The 15806-nt window shown below is 40.0% G+C and overlaps 1 protein-coding gene across 1 annotated transcript in view; it reads left to right on the top strand.

Moving 5' to 3' along the window:
• The first annotated feature begins 930 nt into the window (after positions 1–930).
• Positions 931–15806, top strand: part of LOC128715077 (growth factor receptor-bound protein 2) — a 28662-nt gene continuing 13786 nt past the window's right edge. The window contains exon 1 of the mRNA XM_053809963.1: positions 931–1008. Within this exon, the coding sequence (XP_053665938.1) occupies positions 931–1008 (78 nt within the window). The remainder of the gene's footprint in view (positions 1009–15806) is intronic.

Genomic DNA, 15806 nt, shown 5'->3' with positions numbered 1-15806 from the left:
GTTTACTTACTTGGGTGTGAACCGCTCGCCACGGTCCGCGATAGTGTGCCCGCTCGTGATGAAATAGATTTTATTTTACATCTCTCTCTCTCTTTCTCTCCCTATCTCCTTTTCCCCGTTCTAGCCTTTAGCCTAATGAACAGTGTCTATGTGATGTCTGTCTTTGCTGCGTGTATCATCACCATCGCCCCGTAATTGCTGTGCAGTTTGTGGAGAAATAATTTTAAAAATAAGTTAGCCTAGTACACACAAGCTATATCTAGTAGGCGTGCTGGTGTATGTGTGCGAGTGCGTGTTCAAATTGTTTTTATATGGTGTTTGTGTCCCCGTGTTCATGCACGCCGCGTGTGTGCGGTATTCCTTTTCGTTTTGGTTAGACGAGCAGTGTAGTGCATCCAATATTTGAGGAAAAGAATGCATTTTATCGGCTAGTAGCTCCGTGTGGTGTACAGTGTGTTGTGTCCCGTGTGTGCCCGCGCGCGTGTGTGTTTGGTCTGCACGTGTGTATGAATGTTTACCGAGCCGATAGTGCGTGAGTGTTGTGCGTTGTGTCGTGGTTCGGTGCACATCGGTGCTCTTCCGTTCCATCCATTTGCTGCTTGCTTTCTCGCGTTCATTGATCGTGTGTCGCGTACTTTGCTGCAGTAGTGATTCAGGTTGTCAGTGTTTGGTCGCTGTTTGGTGACGGTCCTATCGAAAGCCCACCGAAGTGGTTTGCAATCGTATCGGAAGCAGAAAACAAAACAAGATCCTCCAGTAATCCCGCCGTACGGTGCAAAGATTCGGGCCCGTAGTTTTCGACACAAAACATAAAAGTTTGTTGTTTGTTTGCCCGGGAATTCCCGGTACGGCGGAAATCCAGATTAGCAGCGGTATAAAAAGAGCCACCCAAACGGCACCACAGCTTGGAACGAACGCCACAGCCACAAAATGGAAGCCGTTGCAAAGCATGACTTTAACGCCACAGCGGATGATGAGCTGAGCTTCAGAAAGAGTCAGGTTTTAAAGGTGAGTCCGGAAGGTTATCAATTATATGCGAGTGAGATGTAGCTGCAGCAAGAATTGCTGCAATATACGAAGACAGTGATATTGCTTATTAATCGTATTAAAGGTTTAGCCTGGTTTTGATATCTAAATTTTAAGCATTTTCTATAGAATTTACTTTTTTTTTGTTTAATTAAGTAAGAAAATAATTCCTTTCCTCGGATCCTTAAGAATAATTAAATTTTCCATCTCCAGTTAAGCTACAAGCTTGATTGGTCTACGCAGCCGAATGTTGGCAGTACAATCAATGCCCGAGCTACGCGGTTCTCGGTATTTCAGAAGCTTAAAACATGCAAAGTGTGTGAATTGATGATTTCTGAGTGATAAATGATTATTTGATTATTTATGAAGACTCACGAAGCTTCGATAATTCATGATTTTTTTTTTGATTTATGAATATGATGAGAGCTATTTGAGGGACTTGGGATGACTACCTCACTAAAGATTCATAAAAATGATTCTTCTCAAGCTATACATACGAATCAGTGTTGTGCTTATCGAATCTTTTGAAAAGCGTCATTCAAATGACTCTTTAGTGGTGAGCCAGTTTAATCAGGAATCGAATCTCAAAAGGTTCATGAACCCTCCGAGCAGTGGCGGATAATATCTCAAATTATTCTTATTGCGTTTCCTTACGTTGTTTTGAAGATTTTTGGTCAAATGTTTATACTCGTGACATTTCCTATCTCACGGATCGTGCCTTTGAGTTTAAAAAATACCAAGAAATAAACAATAACCCCCCTCCCCAAATAAGCTTTCTTTTATCATAAATTAATGATTAATTTAATGACATACAATTATTACACGCACTGTTTCCACAAGCGTCAACCAGCTTGTACTACTCCCGCTCGTGGGGTCAATGATTGATGTTTTAAGACCAATTCCTGCTTGATAAACAACGTATGGACACACACACCCGGCTCCACGCCATCGGCTTTCCTCCTCCCCATCGGGCGCCACTTCCTTCTCGGGGCGAAATCGGAATCTGTCTGCACAAAACAAAACCTTTGCGTGACTCATCGTTTCAGTTATGCTGCGCGTTACGATGCGAGGTGTTTGGAAGGGAGGTGGTGATCCGGCACGGTGGTGTTATTTGTTGCGAATTGTGCCCGAATGACGTACGGGTCTAGTTTTTCAGTGCCATTGGAAAGGGGGCGAGGAGGGAGGCTGGAGACTGAGGACCAGCCAAAAGGCATAGCAAAACGACCCGAAAGGTCATGTGTGCAAACAGACCAAGTCCGGTACGAACAATTGAAAACAACCTCGAGGCTTCAATTTAAAAGTCTATTTGCCTCAATGCCGGTCAATGGTGAGTGTGTGTGTGTGGGAGCTGGAGGAAGAGGAAGCGACATGAAAACAATCCAATTTTCTCCGTTTTCACTCTGGTCGAGTGTCGAGTGTTTATATGCAATTCTCAATGAAAGAGCGATGTGAGATGTGTGTCATGCAAGTAAAGCACCACGACAAATTTGCCTTTTTTAAGGTAATTTAATCTTTTTCACACCAAACATTACTACGCCATTAAGTTTGACTCATCGGCGATCCAATTTCATACACGCTCAATTTTGGGCTGACGTTGAACAACCGTCAGTCAAATGTTAATTGAAATGCGTTACTTAATTTGCATACTCACACATACACCTCTGCTACCACCACCACGGGGTTGGCGTTGCAAGCGCGACACAACCACATATGTGACACGTTTCTAAACCTGTTGCAATACAGATTGCATTCGTTGCGTCACTGCTAAGCACGGTTCCCTGGTGCATTTGCTGCCCGCATCGGAGCGTTTTGTTGCAATGTAAAGTTTTTCCAGACGTGAAAAATTCATTTGTGACAATCATCACGCTTCGCATACAAACGTGTCCCTGGTAGTAGAAGAGCAAAGTTAAAATGTTTGTTCTAAAAATTGAAGGAAAAATTAGGACAAATTGACCCCGTTTTTCATAAAACTGTAATTTCATTGCAATAATGATGTGTGTTATGTGTTTTTTTTTTGCCATTTTCTTCTCGCTCTCGTATTGCTATCGCTTGCGTACACCTCCAACAACGTACACAAACAAAGCAAAGCAAAAAACCAGTGTAGGAGGTGTTATCGGTGTGCAATAAACGTTTATGAGCAGCAGTGACACATGACACTCGCGGGCGGCTAATAAAGCATACAATTAATGCTAATGAAGCGCAGCGCGATTTGTATTTGTGAGATCGGATTACGAGATTCCGATCGCCAAACCTATCGCGTCGTTCACTAGTCACTACGCTTTGATACATTGAGATAAAACGATTTCTTGTGTTGACATATGTTTTTTTACGTGTAAGAGATAATGTTTAATTTATTTTTATCTTCTATTTCGGTTCTTTGTTAAAAAAAAAACATTAAAATTTGCAAGGAATTCAGATTGAATTTTAAGGGGGTAGTATACTCTGGTTTAAAAAATTCTGTCAAAGGTTTACGTTCTTGCCTTCCAAAATTTACAGATCGAAAAGTATAGCAATGTGTCACGGCGCCCCTAACATAGAATTCGAATTCTAAACACTTTTGTTTCTTTAAATCATGTATTCCATGCAGAGGACATTTGACTACGTTGTAAATTTTCAATGTATTTTGTATGCGGGCATTTTTCTTGGTTTAGAAAAAAAAAAGACTGCTAGGTGTGCAAACTGTCTCGTTCGTTTATGCGTCTGAAAGTCAGTTTTTAGTTCAAAACTTTTCTGTTTCGAAAAGATACTGATTTTCCACTAGCTTCATCGATACGGAACGAATTGTCGCACTACGGATCAAAAGAAATGGGTTTTTTCTTTTTGAGAACCGCGATTCTTTCGTTTTTTTTTATTATATTATTATAATAAATTTGGTTTAATCCAACATTACATCAATTTTAAAATCTAATTGCAAATTGTCTCATTCATGCCCCAAATATTAAGACTACCGTCTGACGGAAGATAATCACTTGTTTTGATGTCTTTAAACAGGCGCATCATGAGAAAATCGGCCAATTCTCTATTGCCAGTGTGACTGCATATTTCATCGTCGTATGGGTAACTCGCTTCTTATCTTTAAGCGAACTAGTTCAGTACTTTCTCATGTTTGAGTAGCAATTTCAAGTGACAGTTATCTAGTTTAGCTTTTAAAAACAACCCTCTACTTTTTTTTATGAACATAGTTCGGTCGTTCTTCTGAAAGAACCGCAAGAAGACGCATGGTTCTTATTCGTTTGGCACAACACTAGTTACGGAGACTGTACGATGTCCGCCGATCGGCATGATTTTTGGTCTAGCGTCCGAAGGAGTTTGCCATTGTAGCCCTAAACATAAAATTTTGTAGTAGAAAAACGACTAAATAAACACAAATAATTTAATTTTTGTTTTACATTTATAGTAGTAATAAAATCACCAGAGTGTCCACTACCTCGTTAAATCAAAACAAATAATCTTTTGTGCATAAGCAAATGGGGAATTGTACTTGCTTGTAGCTAGTGAAAAATATTTAAAATTTAATTTACGCACTTTTAAATCGTGTACCGCAGCAAAAGCCCGCCAGTTGTAAGCTTTCTTTGATAGAGCCCCATTTTAGCACAAGTATGTCAAGCATGTTTGTTTCTCATTTCAACATCCATCCGTTCGGGGGAGAAACAAGCTGTTCTGTGGGGCTTCTCGCATAAGCATAAGGGAAGGTGATGATAAGACGCCGTCACTCACGTCATGGAACTGTTCGACGTAAAGCATCGTATAGCGCAAGAGGCAAGCGGAGTTTAGAAGTTCGCTCAAGTTCTTTTCCCATTTCTTGTCGTTTTACCTTTGCTTGCCGGCTGGTGACTCACGGTTTGAACGTTAGCCACGGGTCGGCATTTGCTGACTCATACGTATACTCATGAGTGGAAAGAGGGCAACAGCAACCAATAACAGCGCTGGTTAGCATATCTTTTACGAACTAGCGATTGCTCAGTTCCTGGAGTTGTAACATGCTTCACTTAACCAGGCAGATATTCGAATGGGTATTTCTCAACGTTTGATGACCCAAAAAAGGAAAAATCCTAATATTAAATACAAACAAAAACGATGTGGTATACTAAATTGTAATTCTTTTCCGTTCCTGCTACTGTAAAGTAAGTTGTTTTAAAATTGATTTTCCCTTTTCTTCGAACAGATAATACTACTGTTCTTGCTCGCACTTTCCCTGGTAGCAAGTTTTCCTTATCTTACCCTGTGCAGAAGGAGGTTTTTTTTGCACGCCGAAAGGACGTAGATTAATCACAGTTTGGAGACAGTTTCAAGATTTTAATCTAAAATATTCCGATGGTGCAGAACGCCCATCCGAAATCGAAAGAGAAAAAGTTCTGTTTAAAGCTACTAAATGTTATTTATTGTCGCTTAAAGTTCATGTTTGACTTGACTTCATCCAATCCAAAATAGCAATGACGGTATTCATTGTTTAGTTTTTTCCTTGGACAAATAAGTGCCATCTCAACGTTCCATAATAACAAGCGCGGAAGAAGAAGTATCTGATTCAGTCTGGTCCTGATATCACTGTCCCTATAATAAGCATGCAACAAAGCATCATCACATCGCTCTCAATAAAAGATCGAGAGCCCCCGAAGTGGCTCATCTGGCACGGGCATTTGCATGTTTTCTCTGACGACGGCAACCCGTCATCTGATGTCGCTTGCCGGAATGATACTGATGTTGATTGATTACACTTGGGTAGCAACGAGTCACCGGCACCAGCTGACCAGGGATCGTCCACTTTCGGTCCGTCCCACTCAATGCTGGCATGTTTTCAGCGAAACACACCAGTGTAAAGGGTTTCTTCCAAAAAACTTCCAATAAAAAATTCTGTCACAATCTGCTCCAAATGTCCGCCGAATGTGACTGAATATGAACACGTGAGCCCCTTACCTACCGAGCTGCTGCTGGCAGATTTCGCATACGCGGCCGGTCAAGTGCTGGTTGGAGCTTACTTTGAAATCAACTTTCCGCTCTCTTAACGCAACAATCAACGTCAAACGGAAAGATGAAAGCGTTGCTGGGTATGAGAGAGAAAAACAAAAAAAAAGGATTTTCCGCTTGTTTTGTAGTTGTTTCTTGTGATCGTTTTCACGCGGGGCGTTCTGAGCCTGCTGTTGGAAATGAGGCTGGTCGGGGCAACGTTACATCACCGGCGGAAAAATAATGGTTGACCTAATTTCTCGTACCGTACACAAGGACTCTAGCGGATACATCGTTGACGTTTAGCTGGAAGAAGCAATAAAACGAATCATTGCAATGTATTGCTGCTAATTTGAAGTGCTGCTGTATCTGCTGGTAAAAGTTGCAATTTCCATTTAACAACCCTAAAGTGCTTAAGTGTGAAACAAACTTTATTTAATTTGATAGTAAAAAAGGATAAATTAAATTCTGGTTCTCCGTAACGTCAAGGTACGTCATGAGAATTTTTCCAGATGACGCGATAATTATCTTCCTTATCGTGCTGTGTTTTGTTTGTAGTTTAGTACAGTTAAAAGGGGTCTGGTGATGGTGGCTATAAGACTATCAAGACCCTTTGCAACTACGAATGGTCTGCGCCAAGGAGTTGGGTTTGGTTTTCTAGCCTTCAACATAGAATTCTAAATAATCTAGTGAGGAACATCCGTGTCTCGTAGGTGGAAACTTCGGGGACCATCTTCACAAATCAATCAAGATCCTGACATACACTGATGACAGCCACAGACGTCATTGGTTTACGGCTATTATACGTAGCGAATGCTTACCTGAGAATCGAACATGGGGCGGAAAAGTTACGATTTGGAACATTTGTGAGGCCTAACTTACGTAGCGGTGACGTAGAGAGCGCCCTTTGAAAGATGTCCAAGATGTTCGTGGGTTTCGAAGATGTTCTATTCCTATCTTGAGTCAAAGGTCAGCACCGACATCAACATTGTTGTTGAGTGCTGGCTGCCAACCGGTCTTTCTGCAATCTGAGGAAACTTTCCTCCCCGAAATACTTGTGGCGACGAATAAAGCTGGGGCTGTACAGAACTTAGATAGTTCCAGTACTCAGATACGCTTTTGAGTCGTTATCCAAAACTGACGTAACTCTCCTAACCGCGTTCGAGAGGAAGATGTTTGGAAGCATTTTTGGCCCCGTATTAGAAGGAAGACAATGGAGGAGCCTCTACACTGACGAGCTCTACAAGCTGTACGACGAACTCATTATGGCACAACGAATTAGACTCGTCGGGATCCGGTGGGCTAGTCACGTCATGAGAATGACACTGGACGACTCAGTCCGTAAAACCCTCGTCAGGCCGTCCACGTGGGCAGGGGACGCGCAGAAGGTTCAATTTGAGAATTGAGATGACCTTGAAGCATCCGCCAGGAAAGGCCGTGATATTGGATTGGCAGTTGAGGGTGCTCGAACGGAGCGGGTTTAGAGGACTCCTGCAGCATGCCAAGCATCAGCTTCATTTCCCAACAACAAATATCCATTTTTTGGGCAACTCTTCGGATACTGCAACAGGTGCAGTGTAGCACCAGTGTAGCAAGGATTTATAAATTTCGTGTTCAAACTTCTGAACTTCAGTGCGAAGTGTCTCTGAGCTTTGGGTGAAGTTTTTAGTATACTACACAAAGTAAATAAAATACAAACTATTAACATGCCAAAGTATATTTCGCCCAGAATTGCTGATGCTTTTTATTTACGGACAAGAGCAAAGAACAGGAAAATTAAATAGAAACAACAATGTGAAATATAACGTGTGCCTTCCAATGTTCCTAAGGTGATAAGAATGTGTATATCTATTGATTTCCAATACTTTTTCAACTAAAACCCTCCGTTGAGTTATTGGAGAACGGAGGTTAACTCCAGTCGTTTCCTGTTCAATCGGTTGTTAATAAATAGCAATATCGCAGAAGCCGTCGGAACGAATGGAACCGGGTGCCTCTGTCAGGCAAACGGACCACATTTCCCTCGGGCGAAGCGCACCGGATTAGCTTATGCCATTCGTTAAACCACCAGAAGCAACATCCCATTAAACCAGCCGACTAGTGGAGTTGGTTACATCCAGCTCTCTCGTTAGGGACCGCTGCCTGTCTCCCTGTCTCCCTTTATTGGAATAGTTCCGGCTCATTAGCACCTGGCTGGAAAGGGGCACCTGGTCTACTAGCAACGAGGGAGAAGAGGCCATTGCTTCGATGCGTGAAATGGAAAAACTTATCCCATTCCTCAGATTTCCCTTAAAATATGAAATGTTTTCCCGAAGTACTCATCATTTCAGTTTCTCTCCTATAGCGAAGTGTGTCCCGTCCGTGTCTGGGATACGGTGAATGCTGTAGAACACCTTCGAATTTGATCTAGTTTAGCTTGAAGAGACGGAACTCAAAAATGTCAGAAAAAGGTTATGAAGAATTATGGTAAATTTATATCTGAATCCTTGATGTTCTGATTTGTTTCGTTACGCCAAGTGAGAAGATGAGTTTCTAAGAGTCATTGGCAGTTGTTGAGGAATTAACATGTTGTTCAGTTCTAAAAAGTTGTGTTAACATGTTGCACATATCTAAAAGTTTATAATACGTTATTGAGCTAGTTACTTAGTTAGTAAACTACATACCTTAGGAGTCCTACAGTCTTAAGCTAAGATGTCGACCTTAATTTGGCATGGATACGCGGTTGCGGAGGGACTTGAGCACCAATAATGAGGTAGATCATCCCAAAAGTTAGAAAGCTTAAGCTTAAGCCGGTATGTGTCAAATAATCGAGCAGATTTCGAGCGGCGAATCGGTAACGGGTTGCATCAATCACATATGGACATAGATTTTTGACATAAAGAATGACATTAGGTATTCTGTACCGAGAATTTCAGGATATTAATTTTTTTATTTTAGTTTAAAATTGTATCTACATTTTTTATATACATAGATACTTATAATAATTAACCTTATTTATATCTCAGTCAAATGAGCCGTCTCAACAAGAAAAGCCGGTTCAAAAACCTTTATGAGCATATTAATCCTACTCGGTATTTACATGTCTTTCAAAAGATTGGTTCAAGCATGTTCAAACCGTTTTTTATACTCATACTTATGGGAATACGTAAATACAAGCTAAGAAATTTCCTCAAGTATCGTGAGTCAAAAACAATTTTATGTGATTTATAAAGGATGAAATTCCTTTATTTCAACATTAAAAAAAAACATTCAACTTAAAAAATTATCAATTGTTGAGTCGAGCGAAGAACTCAAGAATTCAATCCGATGCTGACAACTAACCCGGCACCCGTCACGCCACAAGTTAAAAAAAATCAATGGATCATTGCATATATCAATGCATATCTCATTCGCTCTTTCGTTCTCTTTCGTTTAAATACTGTGTTTAAAGAAACATCCTTTTTGTGATCCTAGCGACAACATGTAAGTAAAAGCAATTAGGTTGTTAATTTAATTTAATTTAAAATTAATTTTGAAAATCTCTTTAAAATACCGGTTGAAAACTGTTGAGGACCGCGTGGCAACTGATACCCAAGAAAAACAGTTAAAAACACTCTCGAATCGCGCGCGGTAAAAAGTTTGGATACATACAAAATAACTTCCAATGATAAAACAACAGTACTCATCGAAAACTGCATTGTTAGCGCTGGAATCAGGTAGCAGGCATTGAAAGGGTAAGTTTTGCAGCAAAAATGTGAAATGGTGAATGCACCACACAGAAAATGATCGAAGAGTGTACCGAAAAACGATGTTACCATGGAAACGTTACGGCGTTACGATACTACTAACTACAATTTGTATAGCGATGGCGGTGATACAGGCGTTAACCATTGGCATCACCTTTAGTCGAGTGATGCGGTGCTGAACGTGTAAAACATAGCAAGCGAACGCAACGTTCTATAGTAAAGTTGTGTTCAAAGTAGGCGGTGTAGTTGGTATGCGATCCGTATGTAGCTAAATCTGGTGTATAAATAAAAGGAGAAATCACATGCATGTCGCATTTTCGAGTGTTTAGTGTGTTAACTGACAAACGTTCGAGTTTGAAGCATGATCCTTAGAACGACGTTGCGAATATATCCGAAGCATTTTACTGTATCAACGATGAAGAACATAGCAAGTGGAAGACACTGATACGGCCGGACTCGAAGAATATAATCCAGATCATGACGGTCATGGTGCGGCACTAAAAAAACTTTTTTAAACAGTGATTGACCATCGAAGCAGCCTATAATGCTGATAGATTGATAAGAGCTGAACGAATTATTTGCTGGCTTCCCGTCAGTATGGTTATGACGTTCTCATTACGAGCGATGATTGCTGTACCATGAGTAAGCCAAGTCGAGAAGTATAAGGAACGGACGTTCATGGCTTTGAAGAGAAGAACTATAACGAACTAACTGGCAACGCTTAGAGTACGGAGGTTTCGTTGAACATGTATTTCCATACACCTTGCGCTGTCGTGTGAAAACTTCTTTGAATCGTTCCCCTCGTGCTATAGCCGTATTAAGGAAGGACACCAATCAAAGAAGCATACTTCAGCCAAAGAAATTGTATAGCACTCTCAAGCATCCCATTTTTCAAAACTGACATTCCAAATGTTGCAGGTAATTAAGATCTCTGTTTATTCTTAACAGCACATGCTTAATTTTAAAGCAGTCGGTGAATCTCGAATCTAACAGAATACCAGGGGGTCTTTTATATAAAATTCCATGTACAACGGTATACCGCAACGGGTTTAATTAAAGTAAAGGACTACAAAATGTTAGTTACTCTAGATCGCTTAGTTTGGGTTCCGTGTTGTTGAAGTTTGACATCAAGCGGTAAAAATGTATAAATGCACGAAACAGTTCCATGAAGTAGAAAGTAATACATCACCATATTTTTTAAAAGGATAGAAGCTACGAGGGTGAGCTAAATTAAATGTATGCTATTATAATCGAGAGAAACAATCGGAGGACGCAAACTTCGGTTCTGTTTTAAAGCATAATTTATGTTTCGTGTTATTTTCAAGGCAATATTTAAGTGATGTTAAGACTTTGTAAACTGTGAACTGGAAAACTGCAAGTAAATTGAAATAATAATTTACCTTTTTTTTAACTGATTTTTTTATAAAAATAATTATTGTTAAACTCCAAAACACCAGAAATTAAAAAAAAACTTATTAATTATGCGTATTTATGTATTTTTTTTCCTTTTTTAACATCCTAAGCCTATGGGAAATATGGCCTAACCTACTTTAAACCTGCTAGAAAAATGCTTTGTTTTGATATTTGTCGAGCAGCTGTCGAGCACTTTCATAAGCAAAACAATCTAACCATCGATTCCCAGGCTTATCTGGCTTGGCAGTTTGTATGGGAAGCTGTAAGCTTATAAGCCTGGAAACGTCAAAACGCATACAAAAAACTGGCTTATCCCGTGATCTACCCCAATTTCTGAAGAATTCATTCCAACGGCCAAGTCCTTCTTTCTTTACCCGCCTGAACGATCTCCAGAGGTCCTAAGGCTGTCATTTTTAGTCTTATTTGACTTTTGTATCTGGATAGTCAAGTCCCAGCATTGATTGATCCAGAAGAGATATCGGACATGTTCTGTCGTATGTCGTCCTGTGTAGCCCCTGCCAAGCTCGATCCACTATTGTCCTAAACGTACACACCGTATGCTGCTTGAGTGTGCGGATTCCTTCTTCAGAGATCTGATCTGAGATCTTCAGTAAAGATGGTACCCGTAATACATTTTTTTTAAGCTTAAATTTATTATATATTGTACAATATACATCACACATATTTACACCAGTTTAGACTAAGTATAGCCTAAGGGTATCTAGACTCATCTGCAGCATACCGCTCTCAGTAGTTACCAGTTCTACATATCTTATGAAGATTTTCATTATCTTAATCCTATTTTTTTAGACCCCCGATAGGGAATTTTATTAAGAATGGCTCCTTTTTGGGCCGAGATGCTATTGTCCTCCTTAAAGGTGGTGGAAAGAAAACAATATGTTATCATAATTTGATAAATGTAGCTGTAATTTGTCCAAACGTTGATGTCCTTCGTTAGCCATTTTGTTTCCTGAAATGTTTCCTAACGAGTCCTAACACGTCTTTAATTTGCTTTTATACACACACACACACACACACACACATCCCAGCGCCAGATGGTATTCTCTCTGCTTTCCTTTTTATTCAACAGTTCACAGTGCTCCGGATAAGATGGTAACGATATTGCAAACGATATTAAAAGGGTCGTTCATAATTGACAGTAGAAAATATCTGTAGGGCACACCCGTACGCTCCAACGCACAGCCATTGGCAGAAAACCCTTTTCGACGAGCGGTGGACATTGGCTGTCCGGTTAAATTGGCAGTCTGTCAAATAGTGTCCTATCAAAAAGTATCGTTTGATTTGTTTTCATTCCCATTTCACTGGGACTCGGCCAGCAACAAGCCGGTGTTCTGAGGGCTTGCGTCCGGTAGACGAAAAAACAAGCCACTATTGTGCGTTGATGAAGCTCGCTACTTAGCATAGCCGAAGCCCTCCGCGTTGGCACGTAGTACATGTTATTCAAATTAATTCTTTCCTTACAACCTTTCCTTTCCTTCTGGCTGGAGGCTTAGTTTGTTGACAACATTTTGTAAATTACACCCGGCTTGAACCAATTTACATTTCATCCCAACTTGTACCACAACCGCCGGTGTGTTGTGCCACAAACGTGTCAAATTCGATACCCTTTGTAATGGGGGGGGAAATGCAAAGTACGAGCCAGAGTGGCATCCGGAAGCGCCTTACCAACCTTACCAGGAGCGTCATTTTTTTTTTGTACGTTCGGAAAGCTTATTTGTTAAAGCGATTCGTTTAGTGTTGAATAATTCCATCCTCCACCGGTTTGCAACAAAGAGCTTTAGAGTGTCACAGGTGTTTGGCGTTGCTGCGCGGTAGCGTGTGTGGGTGCGTAGAGGAAAATGGGGCCCAAAGATGGTAAAACATAAACAATGTAAAAAAATTTTCTCAAAAATTAGGAGGAATATTTCAGATTCGTAAGTTTTTGCAAAAATGAAACTCCGTCAATATTTAATTCATGTATGGCCAGAATAATACTCTATGCCAGTTTTTTTTGTATGCCTTTTTACATTTCCAGATTTATCTGCTTTCAGCTCGCCTTACCAACGGCAAGTCAAGTTAAGCCTAGGAAAAAAAGGATTGGATTGGTTTCCTTATGAAAGGTTCGGTTCCTGAGTTAATAATCTGAAATCTGACTTGAATATTGTTTCCAATGAATTGAGTTTAAAGTAAAATGTCTATACTTTTATCGATTTTTCTCAAATTGTAATTTCACAAAAATGATACCTTGTGTATCATTTTTATGTCAAAATGTTATGTCCTTTACGAATCTGTACAGAATGATGCAGCCCGGTACCTAGATTATTTGACAGATACAAGTTAAAAGCTTAAGCTTTCTAATTTACAGTATGATCTGCCCCTATATTAGAGACTCGCTCAATACAGGGTTTTTTAGTTGACAGAACAATGCAAGCTCCTGTCAAAACAAGCGCAGCAAATGTCATTTCAACGGCCTTACAAGACACTACAACCCCAGCAGGCATGGACTTCAATGTAAGCAGCATATCACAATGGCAGAGGAGTAGCGAACCACAACACCAGTACGACGATATCAGCGAAGTACGATAGACGATACGATATTTGATTGATAGAACGATATTTGTGTGACAAGTTCTTTAAGACCTCACAAATTGACGACAGTCTGTATCTTAACGATTGAATGGTATTGTTAAACTAGAACCCTGGCTTAACAAAACATTTTTATAGAAAATTAACGGATGAGTTAAACATTCCTGAATCAAAATTCAATTTATTATTCGGCGTAGTTAATAATTATAATAAAACACAAAAATTCGCTGTTTTTGGTATAACTAAAATTTTTAGACCTTAATTTTTTTTCTTTCGGAAGAAATGGATCATTTTGCCCCAATTCCGGTATTAATGTATTACGGGTGATAATGAGATGATGAACGACTTTTGTCGGACGACGCTTGAAGATGGGCCAATTAACGATAGACGCGTCTTTTGAATGCTGGTCTAAAATTAGCAATGCAAACTCAACCATCCGACTGCTGTTAATGCCCTTTGCTAGCTCGTCTTTTTTACTGTTGTTTCATTTTTTTTCTTCTCCTAATTGTGTTCACTGTTGTGTCACTTTGTATCTTTATCACGATGTTATTCCTTTTACTATTTTTTGCTTTGTTTTTGGAATATTTTGCCTTCAAAATTGCTATTTATCAGTTTGGTTTAATTAATAAAAAGATATTTGATTGCTTATATGTATTATTAATACTTTTTTCCATGCTTATCATTAATTTTCATGTCAAAAGTTGAACCATAAATCTTTTATTATTGTTACCACACATCGGTAACGAGTTTTAGTTGGTACAAGTACACAAGGTTTGCAATACTTTTGCGTACGTAATATTTCACCCGTTCAGGCGTATTGCAAGTGAAAATCAACAGTCAACTCTGACGTGTGACACGTATTGCCATCAGCAACACTGTCAACATCGTCATCACCGTCATCATTGACACCCAAAAGCCTATCAACACCTTGAGCACGTACTGCGCGTATGTAACCGAGTTTCGGTTTTGCATTTGATAAAAAGTTCATTTCCACGCGTTTACACATCGAAACGATTTCCTGAACCATCGCTGCGGGTTGTCGGCAAATCGCGAAGGGCTTTCGGTATTCCACGCGTGTGTGTTTAATCCTACGCGAATGTAAATTTAATTCTGCCTCGGCCGGAAGGTGAGAGTTTACCGATACTCCACCGTTTTCGGGTGAAGGATGTAGAGAATGTGTTAAGAATTCGTATTCATCTGTCGTAGTGTTTGAGATTTTTTGGCTCAATCATATCGATTTTGGGCGAAATTCTACGTTGTCTGTGTTGGGCTTTGATGAATAAGCTGGAAGGAAATCGTCTCTCGAGCTATTTGTTGGTGTTGAAACCGGGCCTTCAGGTCCGCTGCGAGGAGTCTCCCAGCTATAGAGATCCTTCTGTTGATTATGAGCTTTTGCCATACAAAACCATCCAGCCATCCGTCAACGTTTTGGACAGCATAAGGGAAACTAGTGCCAGAAGCTGTCATACAAACAGCGCTTACGCTTCAATTTGCTTACGACACCGAGCCGATGATGACAGGCGCAAGAAAGATAAGTGACACGTGGTAGACATTATCGTAAGTGCTTCGACGAAATCGCTTAATGTACAAAGATGGCCGTGTTAATGAATTTAGGAATGCTGATGCTTGCTGGAACCGGCCCGGATGCCTTTCCGGCAGAGTCTTAGACGACATGCACATGGGTCCCTCGGCACACCGTTGCCATCGGTAGCGAATTGTGATTAATGGAATAATAAAATCTATAGCAGATGGAAAAATGAAGAGAGATAAATGATTTTTTAATAAGATTTACATCGTTTTCCTTACGGGTGCGCCCGTAATTTTCACGCATCGTCACGGGCGTTTGGTTGTTTGCTGACGCTTTCATGGTGCGTAACGGGGTGTGTAACGTGGTTGACTTTTTAAATTACATTTGTATAATGAGTTGTTAAAGTTACAGTATTTTCTAGTTCTACGAATGATAGATTTACACAAGTTGTTATAGAATTTTGGATAGTCTTATTACTGTACGGTGATCCCATACATTATTAACCTACCAGACATATCTTCTATAATATGCACGACATGTTTTAATTATGGCGTTAAGCTAAATCCCAACAAAAGCATATTGGATAT

This window comes from Anopheles marshallii, chromosome 2 (genome assembly GCF_943734725.1).
Source record: "Anopheles marshallii chromosome 2, idAnoMarsDA_429_01, whole genome shotgun sequence".
NCBI classification, from domain to species: Eukaryota; Metazoa; Arthropoda; class Insecta; order Diptera; family Culicidae; genus Anopheles; species Anopheles marshallii.
Note: the sequence above shows the minus strand (reverse complement) of the source record. Positions and strands in the feature narration are given on the sequence as shown.